General features: G+C 40.7%; 1 protein-coding gene across 1 annotated transcript in view; it reads left to right on the forward strand.

The window, feature by feature from the left end:
* zcchc7 (zinc finger, CCHC domain containing 7) overlaps positions 1–27,931 on the forward strand; it is a 67,099-nt gene that overhangs the window by 22,162 nt on the left and 17,006 nt on the right. Inside the window, exons 4-7 of the mRNA XM_047366950.1 lie at positions 16,916–16,962; positions 17,043–17,180; positions 17,272–17,442; positions 19,868–19,903. Of these exons, the coding sequence (XP_047222906.1) occupies positions 16,916–16,962; positions 17,043–17,180; positions 17,272–17,442; positions 19,868–19,903 (392 nt within the window). The remainder of the gene's footprint in view (positions 1–16,915; positions 16,963–17,042; positions 17,181–17,271; positions 17,443–19,867; positions 19,904–27,931) is intronic.

Consider the following 27,931-nt stretch of genomic DNA (forward strand, 5'->3'; position numbering starts at 1 on the left):
TGTAATCATAGTAGTTTTCATCATTTTATCACTCATTGTTATCATCACAACACATGTTCATGTGTGACATTTCATCTGTCAGAGCAATTACAGCACGCAGCCCGAACACACGATTCACCCAGCATTTACACCCTGTAAAAATGTGTAAATTCAGTTAGATATTTAATTAACTTTGTATGTACACATTCAAAGCTCCTATTGCAAACGTCTGAAAGGAAGTTGCCTGAAGTTGTTTGGTAACTTTATGCTAACAGACTCTGTATCAGGCTGGTAAAAAATATTCTGAAGTAAGCAGACCTTCAGCTACAATGCTGATGGTCCAAGCTAGCAACAATTTAAAAAGACAAACCAGAACATCCTTATTATTCCAAACAGCTAGTTAAAAGCCAACTTTCTTAGCATTAGCCTTACTTAGCATTAGCTGCTAGTGGCTGCTAAAGGTTGAAGTGTTGTTCCCAATGTACGGGGTGAGGACAAAAACATCTTCAAAGAACATTTCTGGCACTGGTAGAAAGTCCAATGTGCAGCTAAACAAACTTGGTCCCGTTTGCTTAACTTTCACTGCCTTCTGCTTGTTGTCTGTGTCAATGCTTTTGATAGGATGTGTTTGAGGGGCCATAAATTAAAAAAACTTTTTGAAGGTTAACACTTTTGTGGCTCGCAAGGACGTATAAAGGAAAAATGTTTTCTTGATTTTGTCTGTTTTTGTTGCCTCTTATTGGTAGAATGACTATCAGGAGAGATTGATTTTTTGATCTTTTTTTTTCATTTATTATCCAAGAATGTAAGACTTGCTTTAACTTTAATTTTCCTGGCTGTCATTGTTCCTAACTGTTTTTTTTTTATTATTTCTGGTGGTCTTAGAAGTAGGTAATTCAAAGAAATATGTGTGGTTTTTAGAGGAGATTTCTCACAATTTTAATAATATTTCTCATCAAACCAAAGTCTGTCTCCTAAAGAGCTTTCAAGTTTGGCCGTGGAACCCTGTTGTATCTGTGAGACTCTTAATTTGAAAGTAAGACAGGAAGTAGTAATTTAATTGCCATGTTTTGTTGAAGGAGTTGACTAATAAAGACTCATCAGGCCTCCGCCACTTTTAAAAAGTTTGGGAGCATTCCCTTGGCCCAATACTTGTGCTAGATGGGCGCGTCACTGCCAAGGACTACTGAACCATTCTTGAGGACCATGTGCATCCAATGGTTCAAACATTGTATCCTGAAGGCGGTGCCGTGTATCAGGATGACAATGCATCAATACACACAGCAAGACTGGTGAAAGATTGGTTTGATGAACATGAAAGTGAAGTTGAACATCTCCCATGGCCTGCACAGTCACCAGATCTAAATATTATTGAGCCACTTTGGGGTGTTTTGGAGGAGTGAGTCAGGAAACGTTTTCCTCCACCAGTATCACGTAGTGACCTGGTCACTATCCTGCAAGAAGAATGGTTTAAAATCCCTCTGACCACTGTGCAGAACTTGTATATGTCATTCCCAAGACGAACTGACGCTGTATTGGCCGCAAAAGGAGGCCCTACACCATACTAATAAATTATTGTGGTCTAAAACCAGGTGTTTCATTGTCCAACCCCTGTATATGCACTGCTAGAAAATATATACAGGTCCTTCTCAAAATATTACCATATTGTGATAAAGTTCATTATTTTCCATAATGTCATGATGAAAATGTAACATTCATATATTTTAGATTCATTGCACACTAACTGAAATATTTCAGGTCTTTTATTGTCTTAATACGGATAATTTTGGCAGACAGCTCATGAAAACCCAAAATTCCTATCTCACAAAATTAGCATATTTCATTCGACCAATAAAAGAAAAGTGTTTTTAATACAAAAAACGTCAACCTTCAAATAATCATGTACAGTTATGCACTCAATACTTGGTCGGGAATCCTTTGGCAGAAATGACTGCTTCAATGCGGCGTGGCATGGAGGCAATCAGCCTGTGGCACTGCTGAGGTCTTATGGAGGCCCAGGATGCTTCGATAGCGGCCTTTAGCTCATCCAGAGTGTTGGGTCTTGAGTCTCTCAACGTTCTCTTCACAATATCCCACAGATTCTCTATGGGGTTCAGGTCAGGAGAGTTGGCAGGCCAATTGAGCACAGTGATACCATGGTCAGTAAACCATTTACCAGTGGTTTTGAGCAGTGAGCAGGTGCCAGGTCGTGCTGATAAATGAAATCTTCATCTCCATAAAGCTTTTCAGCAGATGGAAGCATAAAGTGCTCCAAAATCTCCTGATAGCTAGCTGCATTGACCCTGCCCTTGATAAAACACAGTGGACCAACACCAGCAGCTGACACGGCACCCCAGACCATCACTGACTGTGGGTACTTGACACTGGACTTCTGGCATTTTGGCATTTCCTTCTCCCCAGTCTTCCTCCTAGACTCTGGCACCTTGATTTCCTGAATGACATGCAGAATTTGCTTTCATCCGAAAAAAGTACTTTAGACCACTGAGCAACAGTCCAGTGCTGCTTCTCTGTAGCCCAGGTCAGGCGCTTCTGCCGCTGTTTCTGGTTCAAAAGTGGCTTGACCTGGGGAATGCGGCACCTGTAGCCCATTTCCTGCACACGCCTGTGCACGGTGGCTCTGGATGTTTCTACTCCAGACTCAGTCCACTGCTTCCGCAGGTCCCCCAAGGTCTGGAATCGGCCCTTCTCCACAATCTTCCTCAGGGTCCGGTCACCTCTTCTCGTTGTGCAGCGTTTTCTGCCACACTTTTTCCTTCCCATAGACTTCCCACTGAGGTGCCTTGATACAGCACTCTGGGAACAGCCTATTCGTTCAGAAATGTCTTTCTGTGTCTTACCCTCTTGCTTGAGGGTGTCAATAGTGGCCTTCTGGACAGCAGTCAGGTCGGCAGTCTTACCCATGATTGGGGTTTTGAGTGATGAACCAGGCTGGGAGTCTTAAAGGTCTCAGGAATCTTTTGCAGGTGTTTAGAGTTAATTCCTTGATTCAGATGATTAGGTTCATAGCTCGTTTAGAGACCCCTTTAATGATATGCTAATTTTGTGAGATAGGAATTTTGGGTTTTCATGAGCTGTATGCCAAAATCATCCGTATTAAGACAATAAAAGACCTTAAATATTTCAGTTAGTGTGCAATGAATCTAAAATATATGAATGTTAAATTTTCATCATGACATTATGGAAAATAATTAACTTTATCAAAATATGCTAATATTTTGAGAAGGACCTGTAGCAATACAGTAGAGCAAAGTAACAAAGCCTGCTTTGGCTTCTTTTAGCTTCTTATTAGCCCAACTAAAAGGCTAGTTCCCTTTTTTTAAGGATTCTGAGTTGCAGTAATCATCTCTAGATTAAACCACTTATACTAAACAGACCTGAAGTAGCCAATTCTAATTTAAAATGTCAATCTCCAATCATTTTGTTTTAAAATAGAAAAATCCTGACTTCCTTCTCATAAATGTGGGTGACACTGCCTCTGATCCTACTGTAAATTACTGATGACCACTCACAGCAGGAAGGCTATACAAATATTTTTCTGCTGTTTTTTTCTCCTTCCTCTTTAGTTAAGAGAGATTGGAATTAATCTGAACAGTTTAAAGCTTTAAAAGAACAGCTGATCAGTAGTCGGCCACAAACCTCTGGTCAATGTGGCTTTAAAGTTTAAAGGTATATTTAAGGTAAGGTAAGGACCCACACCTTAACTTAGAAAAAACCTGCGTAGTGGTAAGATCTGGATTAAAATTAATTTCAAAAGTTTGTCCCTGGTTATTTTCTTACTTTCTCACTGCTAAATGTCCCACAAAGTTCAGACACCTGACTGCATAGTGCAAAGGACAGCTTGATGATTTATAAACTGTATTTGAATGAAATGATAAAACAGCCATATTAGGTGCCCCTCTTCTAATCCTCTATTGTTCATTGTCTGTCCCCTGTCCCACAGAGGGGCTGCTCTAATTAAAGACTAATAATTGTATTGTTTTTTCAAGCCTGTTGAGAGAGAGATTCTGCTCTTCAATCATTCTCTTCCTCTCATGTACTCTGGCCATGGAAGGCTATCTCTCTGGGTGAAGTCTGAAAACATGCTGTGAATAAGTCTTTGGATGTGTGTTTCTGCAGTTGTGTATGTGTGACTGAGTAGGAGGAGGAGGAGGAGAAGGAGGAAGGAAATGTGCAGGTCTAAATTAAAACTTTAAAGCATCATTATTTAATTACCCCAAAGGCTGTGGATTTGAAGGATTGAAGGGTGGCTTTGGGTGTGTGTGTATTTGCTCATGCAAACATGTGTTGCTATCCAGGATTATTTCACTTTTTCAATTTGCCCTTTCTGCAGGATGTGTGTGTGTGTGTGTGTGTGTGTGTGTGTGTGTGTGTGTGTGTGTGTGTGTGTGTGTGTGTGTGTGCGTGTGTGTGTGAGAGAGAGAGAGAGAGGGGGGACCTGTGTTATTGGTTATTGGTTGCCCTCTCCCACTGCCCCTCCTTCACCTCCATCATGCACACGTACACGCAGGCACACATGCTGAAGCGCCGGAAGATAAAAAGGCATTATGGTAAATTCCACTTAATGACAAATTTTTAATTTGGGGAACAGGGCCTGGTGAATGGAGCTTAATTACCGGGGCCAAAGATCCCTCGGAAAAATAACCCTCTCGACGTGCCCAACCTGCCCGATAATGGAGCGTTCTACGAAATGGTTTAGATTAACCAGCTCCGGTTATCTCGCCTCCTGCAATCTCTTACCCCCCCCTCTGTATAATAACAAAAATAACAATCATGAAAATTCTATCTGCCTCCCAGCCCCCATCAACCCTCTCCCCTCTCTCGCCTCTCTGCCCTCCCACCCTCTGCTTGGCTCAATCCCGCAGGAGAAAATTCATCAAAATGAAATTGAGGTTGCAACTCAGTGGTTTTATTAAAATGTATTTGCCCCTCACAGACGACGACAGACTGCATGTTTGTGTTTCGGTGCCAAAGACAAAAAGGGCAGCAGGAAAAATGTGGCCATTGTTCTCATTGGATTCATTTTCTGTCCATTAACAACAAGCATGACATTTATGATAAAATATACACACTTGTTGATTATTAGCTGCTCGGCCATCTCACCAAATGATACAAGCTCCACTCTGACTTCTTCTACAAATGGGAGTTTTGAATGAAACCATTTTGGTGGCCATTGGCTTAACTACGTGATGTTTTATCATTTCTTGTTCTGACCCATAAAATCAGAAAAACATCACTTGTAAAGATGTTATGGTTTGGGTTTTAATTAATGAATTATAAAATGGTGTAGAACATGTAATCATGCTAAATGGTTTCTGCAGCTTTCCCTCAAGCTGAAATACTTAAAAAAATAAAGGTTTTATCCACATTAGTTCTTAATAAACAGACAAGGTACTGTCAAAGATACCTTTCTAATTAGAAATATGCTGAGAAATCAAGTATTTCATCTTGATTGGCCCTGACCGGACACCTTCCATACGGAAACTTGTCTGATAGGTGTACGCCCAGACCAGGCTCTACCTGGTCAGGCTAACTGCAACATTTTCAAACATTTTAAACTTCGTTTAAAACACTCAAAGATAGTTATTTTCATTTTGACTGAGGTGTTTTACATTGAAGTCAGAGTCAGCACAGAGATGCAAAGAGCAATTTAAAAAGAAACTGTTTTGGACAAAATACTACAGGTCTGCGGCTTGTTGAAGCTACCATGGAGCTAGACTTTCAGCAGATAACAGGAAGGCTGTACAGTGTACAGGAAAGTTTCTCTGTTCTATCTTTTTGAGCTTTCAGCCTCATGCTTTACATGCTGAATTTAGAAATTATTGTTGCCTTTTGAAAAGCTAAAGTAAGGATCTACATTCTCTGAGTACAAACAGAGGCTGCTGTTTCAGTAATGTTAGCCTTTCTAATTGCGCTTACATAAGATGCTACACGTCATCCCTGTATATGTTTTGTCTTTGGTTTATAATATTTGTAAAACTCAGTTTTTAATTATTGCTGTCTATGTGAGATGTCGCTTTTGCTCTTAATACAGAGCAGAGGCAAAAAAATATATTTTCAACGCTGTTATATTTTCTTGCATTCTTGTTCTTAAAGACAAATCAAAATCAGCCAAACTGTTTCGGCAGGCCAAAGCTTTCCAAAAACTTGAAATTGCATATCGGCCACAAACATAAATCAGGGCATCTCTATTTCTGACTGAAAGCTGGGATCTCTTAGCTCATCTGATGCAGAGGGTAGACAATGTTCAGTCCAAAAAAAGTGCTTTTCAACATCCTGCTTCCAGTTGTATTGGATCCGTGTGATTAGATTTTGTTTCTTTGGAACTGATTGAACTGCTTGTGCAAAACCTCTCTTATTCAACCTTAGACTTGGGAGGATGCCATTATAAATTCGTTTGTCTTGATGATGTTGATCCATTTCAAATGTTTCAGAGCGTGCATTGTTAAATCGGCCCTAAATGGGTTAATAAAAACTCAGACTATCAACAGATCACTGAACGTAATTCTTCTGTTTCAGATTAATAATCATTACTAAACACAGTAAACGGATATTAAAACGACACAGTGACTTCCTGTCTTCCATCACACCTGCAGATATGTGTTGGCTCGGCTTTGGATAACATTGGATCTGGTGCATGTGCTCACACACTTGTGCACACATGACACCACTTTTACTTTTCTTGGCATTCTTCGGTCCCTGTTGTTGTGTACCGTGATTGGACCATGTGGTTGCCATGCGGTTGCCAGGCCGCGCCCCTGCTGTGTGGTAATTGGTGTCTGTGGTGTTGCCGCGTGGCGACGGAGGTTTGACTGACAGCTTTGGCCACCTGCCCTGCCCTGGCTGCCAACATGGTTGCGGAAGGGGGTGAAGAGGAAAATGAGGAGGTGGCACGGGCGAGCAGAGGGTGAGAGCTCCACATGTCACAGGGGGAAGCGTGGTGGGGGTGCTTACATATCACATTTTTAAAGATGAGCTACACTCAAGTATGTTGTTTGATGTGCACAAAGTGGAAACAAGACTGGAGAAGCCATACACATGAAGCACGTTAGCCTGGATGATGGCATCGGTTTTCATTTTAGTCATCCACAAACCTGAAATGGCAAAAATTCTTTAATTGTCAAAGATCATTGACAGTTTTTGCTTCTGTTTAAACATTATTTTTCATATGGTCATGACAAACTTTGGATCACGTGAAACTGAGTGTGTTTTTGCTAGCTGAAAGATATATAAATCAGTAACCATAACAGATGATTTATAAATAAATGTAGCAAATTGTGTTTAAGTTTAGAAATGTTCAGGTTGCTTTATTTTGAATTATTTCAGCATGTCTGGCCAAATGTAAAAAAAAATAAATAAACTTGAGAGAGTTCTGTGTCCTTTAAAGTACTACACAAGTGTCAGACTATAGGTTTAATCTGCTGTTTTGTTTTTTGTTTTTTTACATAAAATCTTTCTGTAACTTGAACTATATGTAGCTGCAGACCGAAGCAGGTCCATTACTAGACACACGTTTTTGGCTGTTTTTGTTTGGGCCAGCTGCTGGTATCACAGTAAACCGAGGTTTTGAAACGTTACAGTTTAAAAACTGCTGAAGTTTTCTATATTGTTCCTACTATGTCAGAAGTGGCAGAGTTTCTTTTCCCTTGTTGTGCACTGCTGGTCAGCTTGCTGAAATTAGATTACTTCACCTTTCTGCCTTTTACTGCTGTTTAGAGTTAGATCTGATCGCAAGAAACATTGGACTGGTGTGTAGTTGAAACTAATGTAGTACAAGCAACATGTCTGTAAAGGAGCAGACTGCAAGCTGGGTACCTGTGCTTCCTGACTAATTAACCAGCTAATATCAGTTTGCTAGACTTCTGGGTATATCTATATAGAGCCAAACTGTAAAGTCTTAAAATAAACTTTGCAACAGACACGTGGATGTTGTCTATCCTATATTTGTGATGAAGCCTAGAGTATGTATCAAAATAACAAAAATGGTATTGATAGTGCTTAACTGGAATAATCAACATACTGTTTTAGCAAGGGTAGGAATATTTATAGCACTTTTTGTTTTAAATACAATTGATTAGATCAATTCATAATTGTTTTGCTTTGAATTTTTTTAAAATATTGAGATATCTTGAAGCCATGGCGTATTTACTTTAGGTTATTTTACAGTGAGAATCTCATACCGGCCCATGCTAAACCCTGATATTTTTACTTCTGTTTGAAAGTTGTATGTTAGAAAGACAGAGGCTCTGACAAGTGTGTAGTGTTTAACACCAAAATCCAGACACAGCATCATTTTACTGCAATCCAAACATTTTATAAATGTCCATTTTAAGCTTTTTGTTGTTTTTTTTAACCAAAATGTCTTTTTTTTAATGTTTTTCTTTCATCCACCGTTTTCTTTACTAGGCTTGTATAGGAGACTGGGTGTTATTATTGGATCATATTATTGGGAAAAATTTGTTGGCAATTTTATTTCAAGGGCCATGCATTCACGCTCTGCTTCCTAATAATATATCAGTCCAGTTAGATGCCCTTTCCCTGCCCTTGATGTCCACCACGGACCTGGATTTTACGAACCAAGATGTTAAAGCTCACGGAGCGTAATGGGGCCATAGTGATGGTTAAAAAACAGAATAGTCAGCGACATTTTGCCTAACTGGAATTGATATTATCAAATATTCAGCAATATCTTGATTGCATGTTTATGCTACTATCTTCTCAAACCACCTCTGAATGTGCAGGAAGAATTGTTGCAGATACTTGTCTTATTGGTCAAATATAGAGATAAGACAATATGACCCAAAACAACAGTCCAAATAAAAAATATCCGTTACATAGCAGAACCGATTTTGTTCTGATTTTGCATTTTTGTCACACTTAAATGTTTTGCATCATTGAATAAATCTTCGTGTCACTTGCGTGAACGTAAAATAGATGATTTCATTTATTAAGCTATTATTTATTCATCTAAACCATCCTGCACATATACGGAAAAAAGTAACTGCCCCTTAAACTTAACTTGTTGTGCCACCTTTAGCAGCAACAACTGCCATCAACCAACTTACTCTTTTACAGCATTGTGGAGACGTTTTGGCCCGCTCTTTTTTGCAGCATCTCAAGCAAATTTAAGTCTGGACTTGGACTAGGCCACTTCCTTTTTTTATATTTTATTTTGAGACATTCAGAGTTGAACATGCCGCTGTGCGTGGACCATTACCTTCTGCATATCCCCAGTGCAGGAACTGGTAGCAACATTCTCTTTCAGGATTTAGTTGTAAGCAGCAGAATTCATGGTTCCATCAGATCGTGCAGATTCTGCAGTAAAGCAGCGCCATATCATGATTAACTTTAGGTGGGATGTTTTCAGAAAGTGGTGTTTTACCTTTGTGGCAGATGCAATCGGACAAACAATGTCTAAAAATGTCCGCTTTATCTTTTCAGTCTGCAGAATATTTTCCCAAAAGTCTTGGGGATCATTAAGAAGTTTTTTTTTGTTTGGGCAAATACGAGAACTGCCTTTAAATTCTTTTTGGTCAGCAATAGTTTGGTGTGTTTAATCTCACTGAGGGGCAGGCTGGATGGCAAGAGGAGATGTCATAAAAGAAATGCTTTTTTTGTGCTCACACACAGACACACTCTCCCACACACCCTCACCATTGTCATGTATACCGTTGCTAATCCTGCCCTGTCGCTTCAGTATCAAACACAACCTCTGTTTGGGGTGAAAGGCCGCTGTTTTACTCCTTGTTTGTGAGTGTGTGTGTGTGTGAACGTACACTGGTGGATTAATGAGCCTGGTCAACAGCTTGGTGTGCCTGGTTAAGTGCTGGGACCGGCGGGTTGGGACAATGTAAGCCTCTGATTTGGTCTGGATGGCGACAGATTTTAGGCAACAAAGTAAATATAGGTGAGCCTGTGCGTGCAGTTATTTCTGCCTGTCCGTGGTTTATCAGACTTAAACCATGCTGTCTGAACCTCATCCCATTTGTGTGTGTGTGTGACCCCAGGAGACCCGGGTGTTCATGGTTCATTAGCCACACGTACACTTCCGTTCTGCTCTCGCTAGTAATAGGGGCAGATTCACACCCACACATACGCACCCCACACACGCAATTCCTCTGTTTTGTTTTGTTCTGCCGGCTCTGATGAACAGACATGCAGCCTCCTCCCCTCTCCTCCTCGTCTTCTAGTAATCAGGGTACCTCTGAGACAGACAGGTAGCATCTGTCGCCTTCTCTCCCCTGATCCGGCCCTCCTTCCATTTCTCAGTCTCCCTCTCTTCCATGCCATTGTGCTGCATTACCCTTGACGATGGAGTGATGAGATAATGAACGAGTTGTCCCGCAGAAAAAGTCGACTGTAGTCCCAGAAAGTGCAGTGAGTTAGATGTCTGAACATTTTCAGAAATTCCGAGCAGATGACTCAGGGGCTGTTTGGCACACTGACCTCTGAAGGTCCCCCTGTTTTTAATAGGTGATGGCAGCCAGCTCAATGTCAAAAGATCTTTGGGCTTACACCTCTCACGTGGGTGTTTGGAGTGCCTCCCCATTACATCTCCTGAAATTGAGCAGTTGCAGTCGACACGGCCGAGGCCTCTCGTGAGTCTGTTCAGCTGCTTGAAGAAGCCGCTGCCATCTGCTTTTTTAGCTCCAGACTCCTTCATATCTGTTGGGCCACGATGGAACGAGGCTGTGATGGTTTGGTTTTTTAACAGGGCCTCCTGGTTGATTAGCATATTTTCACCCTGTGTACAGACAACAGACCCCCACCCACCCTCTCCTTCCCTTTCCTCTCCTTCACCCCTCCACCCATGTGTTTGATTCCTCGGCTGTGACAAAGAGCTTCACCCTTTATCTACGTGTGTGTGTGTGTGTATGTGTGTGTGTGTTGGCTTGGGGAGATAGGGGTGGCCTTTAGATTAAGGGAAAGCTTCCTGCTCTTTATTTGGGGAGTCCCCCTGGGAAATGCCTTGGGAACGACGTTCGTTGAGTCACTAACGCCTACTTACATTCACACATACACAGATCCACTTCAGCACACACACACACACACACACCTTTCACCCCTGCTCTTTTTCAAGCCACCCATTGACTGGGTACTGGTTGTTGTGTAACACCAGCTAAGCGTGCAAAGACACATCAGCATGTCCCATTGAGGCCCCCTAGTCTGCCCACAGTAGCTGAGCATTAGGAGACCTCTCCTCTCTCTCCTCAGTGTAAACTAACCATCATTTATTTTGCTGTCGCAGAAAAGGTAAAAACAGATGCAACTGTGCAGGTGTCTGAAAAACTAAACTGAACTTTAACTGATACGACGCATAAGTCAGGTTATTGTGTGGGTAAATGCTGGGAGGTGCACATTGCCTCAAAACCACTTCGTAATAAATGGTATTTATTAATTTGAGCATGGCTTAAAGATTGTAAAAGTTACACAATACTGTTCTGAAAATTTGATATGAAAAGTAAACAAACTTTTACAGCTACCAAAAACCACAAAAGTACTGTTGCATCTTAATAAACTGGAACCATTTTAATGTAATTAAATGTATGATTAATTAAATTCAAAAAATGAAACTAGTGCATCATAAGAGTGGTATATTTCAAGCGTTTACTTCTTTTAACGTTGATGATTCTGGCCAACAGCTAATTAAAAAAAAATCCAAATGACATTTCTGTCATCAGACTTCTCTTAGAGTTGGTATGTTGTGGCCTAAACAATCATGGACAAAAACTACTCTTTGTCCAGCAGATATTCTTTGACACCCTCTACAAAGACTCATGTAGAGGGTGTTAAAACAGTTTATTGGATAAAGAAGCTGGCTTTTCAGAGTGCTGTAATAAAGCTTTTTAATGGGAAGTTGAGTGTAAGGAAAAAGCATGTTTTAAAAAAAAAAAAGGCAGAGGGACAGCTGAAACTTCAGTCTTGACAGGACTTTGAAGCATAGTCCAATCAAGTGTTTGGGGAGATTGACCAAGCGTGGACTGCAGCTGGGGTTGGCGCTTCGGGAGCCACCATACATGCAGATATGTCCAGGACATGGCCTATGACTTGGCTGTATTCTTGATGTTAACCTCATTCTGAACCAGAGACACAATTAGAAGCATCTTATCTGGGCTAAGAAGAAAATGGACTGAACTGTTCTGTGAACAAGTCTTTTTTTCAGATGAAATTATTTTCATTCTGAACCTCCCAGATTCTGGAGGTTTAGGATTGAAGTTGTTTTAGGTCCAGTTTGAAGTTTCCACACTAAGAACGTGAGGAGCTGTGCCACCTGCTGGTGTTGGTACACTGTGTTTTGCCGAGTCCAAAGTCAGAGCAGACACCTACCTGACAGTTTTAGCTCGTCAGCAGAGCCATAGGCTTATTGTCTCCATGCCGCGCTACATTGATGCCGTAATTTATCCAAAAGGAACCTATACAAAATTGAGTACATACAGTGTACTTTGTAATACATGAACATACATTTTATTAGGGTAAGATTTCCATTTTATTTCCTTTTGCTGGTTTTATGTAATCTAATTTTCTAAGAAATCGAATTGTTGTTTTTTTTATTAGGTGAAAACGTTAGGCATCAAAATGAACCAAAATAAATGCTTGAATATGTCACTCTGTGTCTATTGAGTATATCTGTGTCACTAACTTAAAAATATTATTTAAAAATTCTATATTTCCAGATGTGATTTTTAAAAACTACCTTTTAGTTCAGAGGTCCTCATCTACACATCCCATGGCCAACAGAAGTAGAGATGTCAGTTCAATTTTCTGGGTCACATCACAAAGTGATATTATTTGTTTTAAAAAAACGCTTTAATTAAATCGAGTATGAGGATGGCTGAAGAGCCACTGAAAGGGGCTGAAGAGTGACAGTAATCCTCCAAGGAACGCACACCTGGGCATCAGTGGATATTTAACTAAAATGGGCAATTATTATATTTTTTATTGTTATCATGAATAAAATTGTGATAAGATTTACGATTCATTATGACAATGATGAATTGTAATAGACAATGTTTGCAAACCCAAAATCTCACAACGCTGTTGGGATTACTTCTACTCTTTTTACTGTTTGTTCAATGAAAGTAACAATGAATATCGATATACTGATATTTATTTTAACTACATATGAAATGCCCTCATTGTGTGCTGTTTAGATCCAAAAAATCTAAACATTTATTTTATGTCAAGCTCTTAATCTTCTGGCAAAGCCAGGAAAAAATAGTGATGGTTGAAGATGAAAAAAGAGTGTTAATGCGAATATTTCATGACTTCTATAACTTTTCCTTTCCAGTGGTTTGTAGCTCATAGGGAATGCGTGACACAATGATATTTCAAGAAGAACGTAGTGAAAGCAAAGTCTCAATCTCAAATGTGACCTCATTCAATAAAGTTTCATACATTTATTTGTCCAGTAAAGGGAAGGAAGTAGGTAGAAATAACCTCTAACAAACGTATTTTAGGAACCTAACAGACGGGCACCTAACTCAGTGATGCTAAAGCTCTCTGTCTGCCTGTAATTCACCACAGCGACCCTTGGAGACAAAAAATGTAATTTAAGTTAAAAAACCTAAAATTTCTGTCAGCCTTCAGGTATACATTTGAAACCAGCACTATTACTGTGATGTGTAGAGGTGTGCATCAAAACCTCCTTCTCTCTCAACAACTGTGTGACCAGAATAGTTCATATATAGTGAGCTGTGTTAAAACATGGCTGCAATGGAAGCAGCTGAAAGTATCGCTTTTCTGCATAAAATCTATATTTTTTTAACTTTTTTATAATGAGATGTAATTTTTTATCTGGAGGCTCATAAACTGTTGCACACAAACAAAATTAGTTGTTTAGTGGGGCCCTGTTACGCCTCTTCAGACAGGTTTCTAGCGTTGTTGTTCAATGGTATTTTGATAGGTTTGGTATTGAGTTTGTCAATTTTAAGTAGTTTGTTTTTATTTTTTATCTGTAGTCTTAACTCTTGTGAGCTGATTGAGACTAATTTTCTGTCAAGTCTGCCCAGAAACAGGTCAAACTCTGCAGCTTTTGGGGTTGTTCAAAGGAAAATTCGACAGCCAATTAACTGTTACAGAGCTTACTATGAAGAGGTGCAGCTTTTGACACACAAACCATCTTTTTTCACAATAAATGCACCTGTAATGTGTTAGGATTCCCAATTTTGTTATTTATGATACAAATATGCAAATGAGGAATGACAGGAGAAATGATGTGGCATATGAAATTTCGATGGACTTAATGAACGGTTTCCAAAGTCAATAAAACAAAACAAAAAAAGGATTGTGCAAAACATACTTTTGTAATGTCTTTGTAAAACATCTTCAGCTGGATGTAATTTCTAGTGCTGGAAAGAAAAAAGGTATCATTACACGTTATTGGGGATCACATGACTTCACCAAATCAAATTAAGTCTTAAATTTCAACAACTCTGAGTTATAAAGAAGAAATCCTCCAACGATGTCAATTTCAAACCTGTGGACTGCAGAACCTTGTAGGCTCCGACATAGTTGGACATCCTCGCGGATTCTAAGGGGACATCTGTCGGCACATCTTACTGTTCAATATGTGATGCTCTGCTCCGAGTAACCAGCTGCGAGGACGTGCAATGGTACTGCCACTCTCTTCGCCGCACTTCCCCTTTTTCATCCCTAGTCTGGTTTAATGACCTTATATACCACCTTCCTTTCTTTTGTTTCTCCAGAACTACAAGGCAAACTAGCTCTTCTTCCTCGTCCGATGATGCCATGGGAGAAAATGTGGGAAATGTAGGAATTTGTCACTAGAAATGTAGGAAATTGATACGCTCTATGAAACTCCTGTGCTTCCTAAAGAACACAAATAGTTCTCACATTAACGTTTGTAGCAGTTGGTAGATCATTCCTGACCTGGTTCCTACAAATCTGTAAAACATTCAGAGGCATCATTTATGGACTGATTTCTATCGCATAAGAAAAGTTTCATTATGTCAAATTTATCAACCAAATGGTACTTTAGGATTTGAGTGGCACACTGCGTGTTGGTAAAAACGTTGGGTTGCTAGTTTTTGTGATAATGTCTGTGTGTATATTTGGAGGTGAAGGTCGTGGCAGAAAGAAGCACCATCCAAACAGCAGCCATTTTAATTTGTTTGACAGGGAAGAGAGGCGATAACCTCCCTGTGCAGCCGCTCACCCAGGGAGGAGGAAGGGGGGTTAGAAAACAAGGAGGGGAAGCAAAAGCAAAGGAAGGAGGGCTGAACTGCATAGCGATAAGGGGGCTGGATAGAGAGAATCTGAAAGAGGACTGGAGGAGAAAAGGGTGGAAAGGAGAGTAATATTTGATTATGGCTCAAGGCTGTGTGTTTATCCAAAGGCTAAAGACTGTCAACCAGCTAATCGCAGGGGTCGATGTGTGAGGGTGTGTCTGTGTTCCTGAAAGCATGTGTGGGTCATTGCTATCGGCCCATAATTTATGCCAACTACACGTGTCTGTGTGTTGGGGCTTTCGTGTACGTTAGGATTTCTGGATGTCGGTTACAGTTCTGTGGGCCTGAGGAGAATACAGCGCTCTCCCTCAGGGTGCTGTTAGTGCCGCTCTCATACAGATGTGCAGGGCTGCCACTGTGTCAGTTTCACTCTGGGTTTATATATGCGTGTGTGTGTGTGTGTGTGTGTGTGTGTGTGTGGTTGGATCCCCTCTGTCACAGGAAGCAAATGTCATCCCGCAGGATTTAGAGTTCCTAACAGGGTTGCTTGGTTTTGTAGAGTTTCTAGTTTCTGGCTTGTATTAAATCCTGATTCAGTGCTGCAATAAGATTTTTTTTTTTTTAAGATCTGTTTCCTGGCATTTTTTTCAAAAAGGGACAAAAATGACGTACATCTGCAAGGGACATGAGTTCAGACACAAAGTCTGAAACATGAAAAGTTTGGTGGGCTTTTGTATTCATCCCCCTATACTGTAATGCCCCTAAATAAAACCTGCTGTAACCAGATGTCACCTAATTAGTTAACAGAGTAAGAGTAAATAATTTAATCTAGTATACAGCTTTGAAGATCTCAGATATTTGTTAGAGAACATTAAAAAAACAAACAGCATCATAAAGGCACTGTTCAGTCCATTGTCTGAAAATTGAAAGCATATGATGGCACAACTCCAAACCTCCCAAAACAAGGCTGTAAATCTAACCTGACAGGCTGGACAGGGACAGCATTAATCAGCGCAGTAGCCGAGAGGTCTGCGCCAACTCTGGAGGAGCTGTAGAGATTCACGGCTCAGGCTGGAGAGTCTTAGTCCTGCACTGCACTAATATGGTTTCAATGGCAAGGTGGCAATAGGAAGAAAGCTATTGTTGAAGGAAAGTAATAATAAGCCCTCTTTATGGGTAAACAGTTTTAAAAGTGATACTGGAAGAAACCGAAATCCACTTAAGGATCTGTGACAGGACTTAAAAATTGCCATTCTGCGAAGAAGAATGGGCAAAGTTTTAGTCTCTAGATGTGCAATGCTGGTAGAAGAATACCTCAGACTTGCAGCGAAAGGTGGTTCTTCAAAGTACTGACTCATGTGAACTGAATAGTTTAAAAAAAGCTGTTGTAAACCATGCATTACTTTGTGTTGGTCTGTTCCATTTAATTCCTCTGTATTTGACATGCAGTGCAACACCTCTGGCTGTACATCTGGAGTCCATACAAACAAACAGTAGGGTATAAAAAATAGTAAAACTTGTTGAAAACACACCCGAACTTCGTGGCTTTAAAAAGTATTTATTTTTACATTAAATTTGTTTATCTTTAATAAAATAAAAGGAGATAAAATTTTATGAGAAAAGAGTTACCTAATAAAAGGTTTACCGTTACATATTTAATCTGAACTTTAGGTTTTAGACATTTCTGCTGTAATTAATTCAACATTTATTTTTTTTTCTATGAGATGCAGACGAAGAAGAAGGAGGATGTTGGATTGTTTCAGAGAAAGATAAGGAAGTAGGTGATCATCTTTTCTTGTTGCGACCATCATTAGCCACGGCATAAGGCCAGTAAAACACTACTTGTATATGTTTCAGGCTCAGATCTATAACAGAGGCCGGGGTCCCAGGATAGCAGTGCAGCGAATGCCTAACAGATACTACACTGGGAAGAACATCCACTGTAGAAACTGCAACAAGATGGGACATCTCTCAAAGAACTGCCCTGACCCCAAAGTAAGTTTGCACCCTTGTATTGTAGGATGGCCATCTTGTAAACAGCTAACGTAAACAAACAAACTGTGTTGTGCTAATTGTTTGTCTGCAGAAGTCGACACCTTGCCATCTTTGCAGCACAAACGGTCACCTGGCCAGTCAGTGTCCCAGTAAGCACTGTAACAACTGTAGCCAGCCTGGGCACCTCTACAACTCCTGCGGCGAGAGAGCTTATTGGCACAAACAGTGCCATCGCTGCAGGATGAAAGGACACTTCTTTGATGTGAGCATAGGACCACATTTATCATCTACTCGACACGATACACTGACATTCAAAACATTGTAATTGCTGACAGGATTTATTATTTCTTACAGAAGTGGTCTGCTTTTGTGTTTTATCATCAAACCCTAGTTAATATCATAGAAAGATAACTTGAGTAAGTTGAAAGAACTAGTTTTTAAATTATGATTTCATTTAAGTGATCCAGACCAACTTGTCCCTATAAGAAAACGCTCAGTAGGTCAGACTGTCACAGACGCTACTAACTGATATCGGCCATAAAATCTCTTATCAGTGCATCTCTGTATTTCTGACTGTCTATGTTGCAGAGTATCATGTCTGAAAAGCTTCTTCCAGTTTTCACATGGCAGCTTAACGCAGACTATTCAAATTGATTCCACAAATACATCAGTCAATAGGCCCACTGAATAAACTAACTATGTTGTTTTCTGCCTTCATTCTCATTTTACCACATCCTTTCTTCTTCGTCTCCATGCAGTTTGACCTCCATGTGCTTACAGTGCATTTATATTCTCCTCAATAATCAATGGAAATCCTTTTTTGGTGTTACAACAATCAAACTCTTATTAGAGCTTTTTACATGTTTCCACTGGTGTTTTGACCATTCATTGCTGGTGATGAGCTCCAGCTCTATGAGGTTGGAAGGCATCTTTACCATCACAATAATCTTTAGCTCCCTCCTCTTACTGGGCCACTTTAAAAATCAATATTGCCTCTTGTCTTAAAAAAAGAGGTTGGTAAGTTAAAATAATACTTAAAACCAAAATCTGCCGGGCATATGAATATTTTGATGCATGTGCATTTACTCCAAACATCCTTAAACCTAAATAAGCACATCAACAGTTACAAGGAAATTGTAACGGTTCCCCAGAGCCCCAGCTAATCACCCAGCTTATCTGTTGTCCCTCTCAGTAATAATGAGTGACCAGAGGTCAGCACATTCTTCTCTTCACAATAATTGATACCCTTCAGCAATTACTGCTTAGTTTGTGTGTTTGTCTGTGAGCATTACAACTGAAGGGTGCATTTAAGGACCATCAATGACAATTATCACACTGCTGCATTCACTGTCTGGCTCTTTCTGACACAAACACTACAGAAGAAATGAGTGAATGGAAGAAGCATTCCGCGGCTGCCCTCCTTTTCTTTTTTCTGTCTCGCTCTCTCTCTTCGTCAGTCAGTCATGTACTGTGCTCTGTGTAATGGATGAGTAACCAGGTGAACACCAGAAGGAGAGGGTACACCAGGACACACACGAGCCAATTTTTCTTTCTTTCTTCACCTCTTTCTGTCTCTCAAACTCTTATCCGTTCTGTCTCTTCGGAATCACGTACTTCTGGTTATCTACCTCTTCTCACCTCTTGTGCATATGGCTTCATAAACAACACAAGTCCAAAGATGTGCTCTGATATAATTACCTCTCACTTGTAATGCACAACTTTTGTCTTTTTCTTTTTTTCCCCCCTTTACACTCACAAATTACGCTGAACATATTAGTGTGTGTCTGTTTGTGAGAGAAAAAGAGTCAAGTCTCAGTCCCCTGGGCCTTTCTGTGTCTCTCATTAAAGACAGACGGTTGATGGAGCGCGAGTGTGTCGCTCGCCTCGCCTGTCGCCCTCGACAACAGCACACCACCCCGTCGGTTTGGAGGGATGGAACAAATAAGAGGGGTTGTGTGTTGGTGTGTGTGGGGGAGCAGGGGGGGTTGTTGAATGAAGAAGCTAGATTAAAGGTGGAGAAAGATGCAGCTGTAGAAATCCATCCAAGTTTGAGTCCAAACAGATTCGCTTTGCTTGCAAAAGAAGCTTCAGAATCAATGTAAACCCTTTTCAGTGCAATTTTATTTCATATAGAATAGATTGAGGCACTCTAGTGTGCGCAAGAGCAAATTAAGATCAGGCTTTTTCACAGAACAAGTTTGAATTCTGAATTACGTCTTCACTCTGCCCCTCACTCAGTAGGTATGTAAGTAGATAAATGTCGCTGCCTGCAGCGACTGCAGCATTTTCAATTTCCCCGTGGGAAGTTGGTAAAGGATGTCGGAACGCTTGGGGAACAGCATGGAGAAGCCCCAGAGATAATGCTTTATCCACACCAGCAACCAACCAACCACCCAACCAACTGCCTTAATGTCTGGCTGTTTGAGTCACTGACGGCACACTGACACCCATACAGAAAACACTTTGAGGTTCTGAGGCAGTTTAGGGAAAGATGTGAGAAAAGACCGAAAGACTCAAGCAGGCAAATAACACCAGGCTTTGTCTGTTAGTCATCATCTCTCAGTTCTTTCTCACACATAAAGCACATTAAAACATCAGATTTTGTTTTCTCTCTCTGCAAGCCACTGAGTGTCTGTAAGGAACTGTTTTTGTGCATTATGATGTTAAAGTTTCTTTATCTCTTCCAGGCTTGTCCAGAGATCTGGAGACAGTACCACATCACAGTGAGTCACTTTCCTAAATAATTCACCGCTGTCAAACCCCTCAGTCACCTGGGCTGTGCTTTACCTGTGCATATGGCTTGTTTTACAGTTTAGAGAATGTTTTTTGGTATAAAAGTGCATGGTATAAAAGCCTCTGCTTTTATACCATGCACTAATAAATGCTAAGTTTCCTTCATTTTGAAAACAGCTGCAGACCTGAAGTGCAAGCATATCTCCATGAATTAGGATTTTATTGAAAAGTTAATTTCTATTTAGTTATTTGGTTCAAAAAGTGAAACTAATGTATTATTTGCATTCATGACAAAAAGAGTGATGTAATAAAAAAATTGCTGTTAAATATGATGACAGATGTCAGATTTGGCTTAAATCTGAAAATTAATTTCCTCAGAAAATGTGAAGATTACATTTTAAAAAAAGGTGTTTTAAAAGTCTCTGATTTCGCTGAGGTGTTAGGAGCTTATAGCTCCTATGATCGTTGGCTATGGTGTTTCTCATCTTCCCCTAAACAATACTTTATAGATTCTCTGTGGGGTTAGCCAAACACAGTGAACCCATGATACAGGTCCCACTGAAAAATGAGATCAGCATCTTCATAAAGCTTGTCAGCAGAGGGAAGTATGAAGTGCCCTAAGGCTAAATGGCAGCTCTGCTGGTAAGCTTGATAAAACACAGTGGATCAACAGGGCACGGCTCCTCATTCCTCCTCATCACTGACCATAGAGACTTCACACTGGACCTCAAGCAACTTGGATTCTTTGGATGTCCCTCCAAAACTTGAATGGGCTTTTCTTAACAATCTTCTCTACGTAGTGGTTGCTTGTGCACCTTTTTCTACCACACTTTTTCCTTCCACCCAACTTTCCATTAACGTTTGCAGGCAGTACTTTGTAAACATCCAGCTTCTTTAGCAATGACGTTTTGTGTCTTCTTGTTGTTGTGGAGGATGTCAATGACTGTCTGCTTGACAACAGCAGTCTTTCCCATGTAGCAATAAGGTCCTCGGTTCGACTCCTGGCCGGGGGTCTTTCTGCATGTAGTTTGCATGTTCTCCCCATGCATGCGTGGGTTCTCACCGGGTACTCTGGCTTCTGGTGACCTGTCCAGGTTGTACCCCGCCTCTCACCCATAGACTGCTGGAGATAGGCACCAGCTTCCCCGCGACCCACTATGGAAGAAGCGGTAAAGAAAATGACTGACTGACTAGTTACCTTGTCAATAATATTCTGATTTACCAAGATGCAACTGTAGTCTGTCAACATTGGCATTTTAAATCATAAAATGACCAATTAAGTCACGAGGCCTGAAGTTATTGATTTTGTGCCTCATTTTTGACAAACATTCTCTTTCAAGAACATTTCAGAAATAAAAACTTTTCTTTAAGAAATCCAATTTAAATAGTGTAACTTTCTTCATACATTGGGCTGAAAGTGTTAAAATTAAGATATGTAGAAGATGAATGTGGAAACGTATTTTTTTGAGAATGAGTTGTGCTTCAAACATTCAGCACTGAAACTGCAAGCAAATACAGTCAAGAGTTCCTCAGTTGCTCCAAATGTTTAAAATCTACAAATGATTTTATGAGGGACACGGCATCAAACAGGGTTACATTAATTTTTTTTTTTAGAGCAGCCATTGATCTGTCCATAAGCCCACCTACCTGAGGCTAATTTGCTGGCCTTAGGCTTTAAAAAAGTTACCTTTTAAAGCTATAATTTACACACAACAAACCTATTTAAACCTGTAGCAAAATAAGTCTTAGAAGAAACACACAATAACTGGTAATTTACAATGTTCCTAAGAAGCTTTCTAACTCAGCCAACTTTACCCCATAAGATGATTTTGCATTAGTGTGTGTGTGTGTGTTCACAATCAAACATAAAAAGAGAGAGCCTCCATTTATTTTAAATGTGATGATGCATCAGAACTGGTCTGATTCACCGTGGACCAACATCATCTTTCAGAAACTCATCCACATACTTCATGTGATCCCAGGACCTTGCAAAAATATTCACATCCCTTGAAGTGGTTCATATTGTGTTGGGTTACAACCACAAACCTCAACGTATTCTTGATTGTGTAATTTGATGGTCAGCCAACAACTTTTAATTATTAAGTGAAATAAAAGTGACACGTGGTTTTTCAAGGTTTCATTAATAAGAAATTATGAAGTATACATTTATCCTTCTTTACCCTGATACCCAATTCCCTTCAGAGGCCTGTTCATCCAGCGGTTCTGTGAAGGCCTCTGAGGGAACATTAGTGAACAAACATCATCATGAAGACCAAGGAACATAGCAGACATGTCAAGGAGAAAATTGTCTAAAGCAGGGTTAACTTATTGAACGTCCAGTATGATCCATCATCTGGAAATAAAATAGAGTAGAACATAGAAAGCCATAATAACTCCCAATTCCAGCTTGCAGTGAACCATGTAGGGAACACCACACACACGTCAGACAAAAAACAATGTTAGAAAATGCCATCTGCGACAGAAAACCACCACTGTAGATTACCATGAACACACAGTCCCTATAGAGAAACATGGTGGCGGTAGCATTATAATGTAGGCATGGTTTCATCAGCATGGAAGGGAAACCTGGTCAGAGTTGGGAGGAAGTTGGACACAGCTAAATACAATTCAGTCCTGGACTGTTAGGTGTTTTTAGTGACTTGAGTTGGGACCAGTAGTTCAACTTCCAACAGGAAATCCACCTGAAACACACAGCCAGAGCTACAAAGGAAGGGTTTAGATCAAAGCATATCATGTGTTAGAATGGCCTAGTCAAAATTCAGACCCAAATCCAGTAGGGCTATCTATGCTAAAACCTGCTGTTCACAGATGTTCTCCATCTCATCTGGCTGAGCTTCAGCCATTTTGCCGTGAAGAATGAGGAGAAACTAAATTCTGTAAATGTGCAAAGCTGGTAGTGACATAATCCAAAATACTTTGACTGCAGTAAAAAAGGTGGTCCTCAGGGCAGCTGAACTCTAATACACACCACACGTATTAGGTTTTTTATGTCAAAAATTTAGAAACACTGTGCCATTTTCCTTCCATGTGACAATTACTTATTGCTTTGATTTGGTCTGTCACAAAATCCCAATAAAGTACAGTGACACTTGTGGCTGTAAGGTGAGGTAAAATATAAAAGTTCAAGGTGTATGAATACTTCTGTATGGCCCAGTAGTTCTTACTGCGGCGATTCCATTTAAAGCAGAGAACCGGGCGGCGATGGTGAATGGGCAGACTAAGCCAGCAGCTTTCTGAACCCAGCGTTTTCTAAAGCCAGTGACTCTGGTCTAATCAGACCAGAAACGTGCCACGTCCAACCACCTGGACATGTTGGAAACAACAAAGGATTCATCTTTAGTCATGTTCAAACAGATTCTCTTAAATCTCTGCTCTTTTCATAACGTTCGAAACCAAGCCGTGTGGGTGGTTTAACATTTTTATAACAATAAGGTCACTTGTAGTTTCAGGAATGTTTAATTTCCATAAAATTTGTAAAAATAAGAATTTTCTATGAGCATAAAAATGTTATTCAATACATTAGAGGTTGTCAGTATTGATTTGATCTTCTACCAGATGAGTAAAAGGAGTACCAACATGTGACTTCAGTTGGTGTGTGTGTGTGTGTGTGTGTGTGTGTGTGTGTGTGTGTGTGTTGTGAAACAGAGTATGAGAAAGTTGAAAACTGTGTGACAGACTCACGGGCCACATGTCAGCAGAAAGTTATTTGCCTTTTTCTGCGTGTCTGTCTGTGTGCTTCCCAAATTAAAAAATATAAATAGTTTTCCTGGCTCGTTGTCTGTGTGTGTGTGTGCGTGCGTGCGTGTGTGTGTGCATCTGAGCGAGGGGGTGATATAGACCTCAGCCTAAGAGAAAAGAGCAGCTTGTTTGTCAATTAAAAGACGTGATAAAGCATGAAATGGGCTGCCAACACCACGCGGGAAGAGGGGAGCAGGGAAGATGGAAGAAGAGTGTGTGTTTGCATACATCTTGGCGTGCACTTTGTGTGGATGTGTGTGTTTGGGGAGGTCTGTCACTCTCCTCTATGGAGATTAATTAGCAGGGGCTGTCTAATGAAAAGGCAGCATCGTTAGCGCCGGGGTGGCTCGGCGGGAGAGACGGAGTGAAGAGGAGGAAGGCGGAGGGAGCGGGACGGAGAAGTTCCAAGGGAGATGCTGGCAGACAGGACAGGAGCCGAGTTTAATTGTTGCTCATGTTTTTGCGGAAGATGCCGATTTAGTTTCACTTAGAGCCACAGAGCAGAGGGGACAGGGCCTATGAAAGTCTCCTGCATCTTCCTCGATGATGAAACTACTCTTGTGTGTGTGTGTGTGTGTGTGTGTGTGTGTGTGTGTGTGTGTGTGTGTGTGTGTGTGTGTGTGTGTGTGTGTGCGCGCGTGTGCGTGTGCGTGAGATGCTGTGCTTTAACGGGTGGAGGATTGTGACCCAGGTCTAATTGAAGTATTTAAGCCATTTAAGCACTGGGAACAGAAGGTCGTTACAGATCCAAACTGGCATGGGGGTTAGGGGTCCCGTGCAGACACAACCACATTTCCACACATGCATACAAAGGGCTCCTTCTGTTTAAGACAGCCTCATTTTATTCATGATGCTGCTTATGACCCTGAACTCCCCAATGTGAGAAGGTGTGTGTGTGTCTGACGTTGTGTGTGTGTTCGCTTTGGGAGATGTGGCTCTGTCACCTTCCACTGGGCTCAGCCAGGTGTGAAAAGGCATTCTGTCAGACCTCCCTGCAACCGGGTCCATTTATCCGTCCCGCGTTCACGCGAGTGATCGAGTGTGTGTGTGTGTGTGTGCGTGTGTGCGCGTGCGTCCACGCGCTCGGTCCGTTTATCTTCCGTGAGTGTATGTGTTGTCTGCCTGCACCTGGCCCTCAACTAACAAACTCCTCTAAACCCCTCAGAATAGACCACAAAGCCCAGGGGCATTTACTGAGAAACTACGATACTGACACACATGGACACACACAAACATGGGTACGTGCAAATATAAAGGGCGGCAAATGGAGTAAAAAGAAAACCCGCAACATTTTCATCATGTCTTTCTCAAAGAGAACTCTGATATTTATTTAAAAAGGCCTTTTTTATTATTAAAGAACAGGTTGATTTCAGTATCTCTTTTAGGCTCTGTCTTTTTCATTAACCCACACACAGAAACATGGCTGCAGATGGCCTGGTTTTACTTCTGTCTTTTTCATGCACCTTTTACATCGTGACGGCTGCAGCCTCTTTCCCTTTTGCTCTTTTCATTACCACTGAAGACTGCAGATAGAAAAGCCACCACCAATGCTCTGCTTCTTTATTCAGACTGGGCTCGTCTTCTTCTGGGTTTGCCTTCATGCCTCGAAATGCAAGAAGGTTAGAAGTTGCATGCATTTGATCCAACACTGACTATATGTTAACCTGTCCGGGTGCTATTGTATGATCGCGCCAACAACGCCTGTCATTTCCTGTTGCTGAATTAGTTTATGCTTCCTTTTGTGTTCACATAAATGGCAGATTGTATTGCTGAACATGGCTTCACAGAGAATAGATACTATAGTTAAAATGTCAGCATGATGCAAAGATTAGATTGCATTAAGAGCACTAAAGTAAACCCTTGAATGTGATGCTGAGGAGAAGCATTTATTGATCGTTTTGTTGCTAATTGGGTGCATGGTTCCTGCTTGGTATAAGATTTGCACTGTATGATAACCTTTAGTAAAACAAAAACTTGTTTCACTCCATTTGAAAAATATTCAAACCAAAAACAGATAACCTGATTAATTTGCTTTAATTTATAACCGAAAAGCATCAATTATTCAATACTGCTTCAGATAAAATATAGTGATTATTGCAGTTATAATCATGTTGTCTTAACATTTATCATTGGATTTTTGTTCTGCTAATGTGGTGAACTTGCATTCAGCTGCTTAACACACCTGCTACTCTAGCCTCTTAGCACTCTGACTGCACCTTAACCTAAAATGTTACCTAAGTTAAGGTAATAGCTGACGCTCCTTTAGCTTCCATGCTATGGCTTTCCAAACAGCTGACTGCCTTCCCTGTAAATTAGAAAAATGTGAGGGAATGAGCAGCAGAGCTCCTAAACAGGTTAGGGAGAGCCAGCCAGGGGGGACTGGAGTCCAGAAAGTAGGAGCGACGCTGCTCACTCCAGAACTTTCTCAGGCATCTTATTAAAAGGATTGTAAACCATAGGAAGGAGACGACAGAACATTGTGTTGAAAAGTTTGCCTTTGTCGTTCTCAAAGGGTGGGTAATTCTGGGAAAAGAAATCTAAGTATAGGAAAATGTTTACATTTCCATCAGTTCTCCCATTTTCTAAAAGACAAAATTCAACATTTCTAAAAATGTCTAAAAATAAAGTTTTTTTTAAATTGCTTGGTATTCAAATAACACTTTTTGGTTTTTCAGTTTGCCACATCACAGCTTGATTTAAACATTTTAACCTTAAGTAATTTGGTTTTTGAGGTACTACCTGAGATCATTGTACACTCATTCAAAAATCAAACAGGGGACATTTCACCGCATTAAGCAGTAACGCTGCTATTTTGAAGTTTCTACAACCAAAATAAAGGCATCAGAGTTCATAAACTGTGCTTTAAAGAATCTGCATTTACTGTAGGATAATCCACTCCAGATTTGATGAGTCTAAGGGTTGAAAATGAGAAAACAGAGCTGATCTCAGCTGCCCAGAAAAGCTGTAAAATTGGCCTTTTACCAAGGTGGCACATCGGAGGCCAACTTTGATACTGTCTAATGAACATGCAGAGGATAAAATCAGAATAATGTAGAGTTTACAGGTAAATGCTTTGTACTCACATGTCCAGAATATTTAAAAAATGGAAGAGAGAGTCTGGAAATATACAGGTCCTTCTCAAAATATTAGCATATTGTGATAAAGTTCATTATTTTCCATAATGTCATGATGAAAATTTAACATTCATATATTTTAGATTCATTGCACACTAACTGAAATATTTCAGGTCTTTTATTGTCTTAATACGGATGATTTTGGCATACAGTTCATGAAAACCCAAAATTCCTATCTCACAAAATTAGCATATCATTAAAAGGGTCTCTAAACGAGCTATGAACCTAATCATCTGAATCAACGAGTTAACTCTAAACACCTGCAAAAGATTCCTGAAGCCTTTAAACTCCCAGCCTGGTTCATCACTCAAAACCCCAATCATGGGTAAGACTGCCGACCTGACTGCTGTCCAGAAGGCCACTATTGACACCCTCAAGCAAGAGGGTAAGACAGAAAGAAATTTCTGAACGAATAGGCTGTTCCCAGAGTGCTGTATCAAGGCACCTCAGTGGGAAGTCTGTCGGAAGGAAAAAGTGTGGCAGAAAACGCTGCACAACGAGAAGAGGTGACCGGACCCTGAGGAAGATTGTGGAGAAGGGCCGATTCCAGACCTTGGGGGACCTGCGGAAGCAGTGGACTGAGTCTGGAGTAGAAACATCCAGAGCCACCGTGCACAGGCGTGTGCAGGAAATGGGCTACAGGTGCCGCATTCCCCAGGTCAAGCCACTTTTGAACCAGAAACAGCGGCAGAAGCGCCTGACCTGGGCTACAGAGAAGCAGCACTGGACTGTTGCTCAGTGGTCCAAAGTACTTTTTTCGGATGAAAGCAAATTCTGCATGTCATTCAGAAATCAAGGTGCCAGAGTCTGGAGGAAGACTGGGGAGAAGGAAATGCCAAAATGCCAGAAGTCCAGTGTCAAGTACCCACAGTCAGTGATGGTCTGGGGTGCCGTGTCAGCTGCTGGTGTTGGTCCACTGTGTTTTATCAAGGGCAGGGTCAATGCAGCTAGCTATCAGGAGATTTTGGAGCACTTCATGCTTCCATCTGCTGAAAAGTTTTATGGAGATGAAGATTTCATTTTTCAGTACGACCTGGCACCTGCTCACAGTGCCAAAACCACTGGTAAATGGTTTACTGACCATGGTATCACTGTGCTCAATTGGCCTGCCGACTCTCCTGACCT

Source organism: Girardinichthys multiradiatus, chromosome 5, assembly GCF_021462225.1.
Source record: "Girardinichthys multiradiatus isolate DD_20200921_A chromosome 5, DD_fGirMul_XY1, whole genome shotgun sequence".
NCBI classification, from domain to species: Eukaryota; Metazoa; Chordata; class Actinopteri; order Cyprinodontiformes; family Goodeidae; genus Girardinichthys; species Girardinichthys multiradiatus.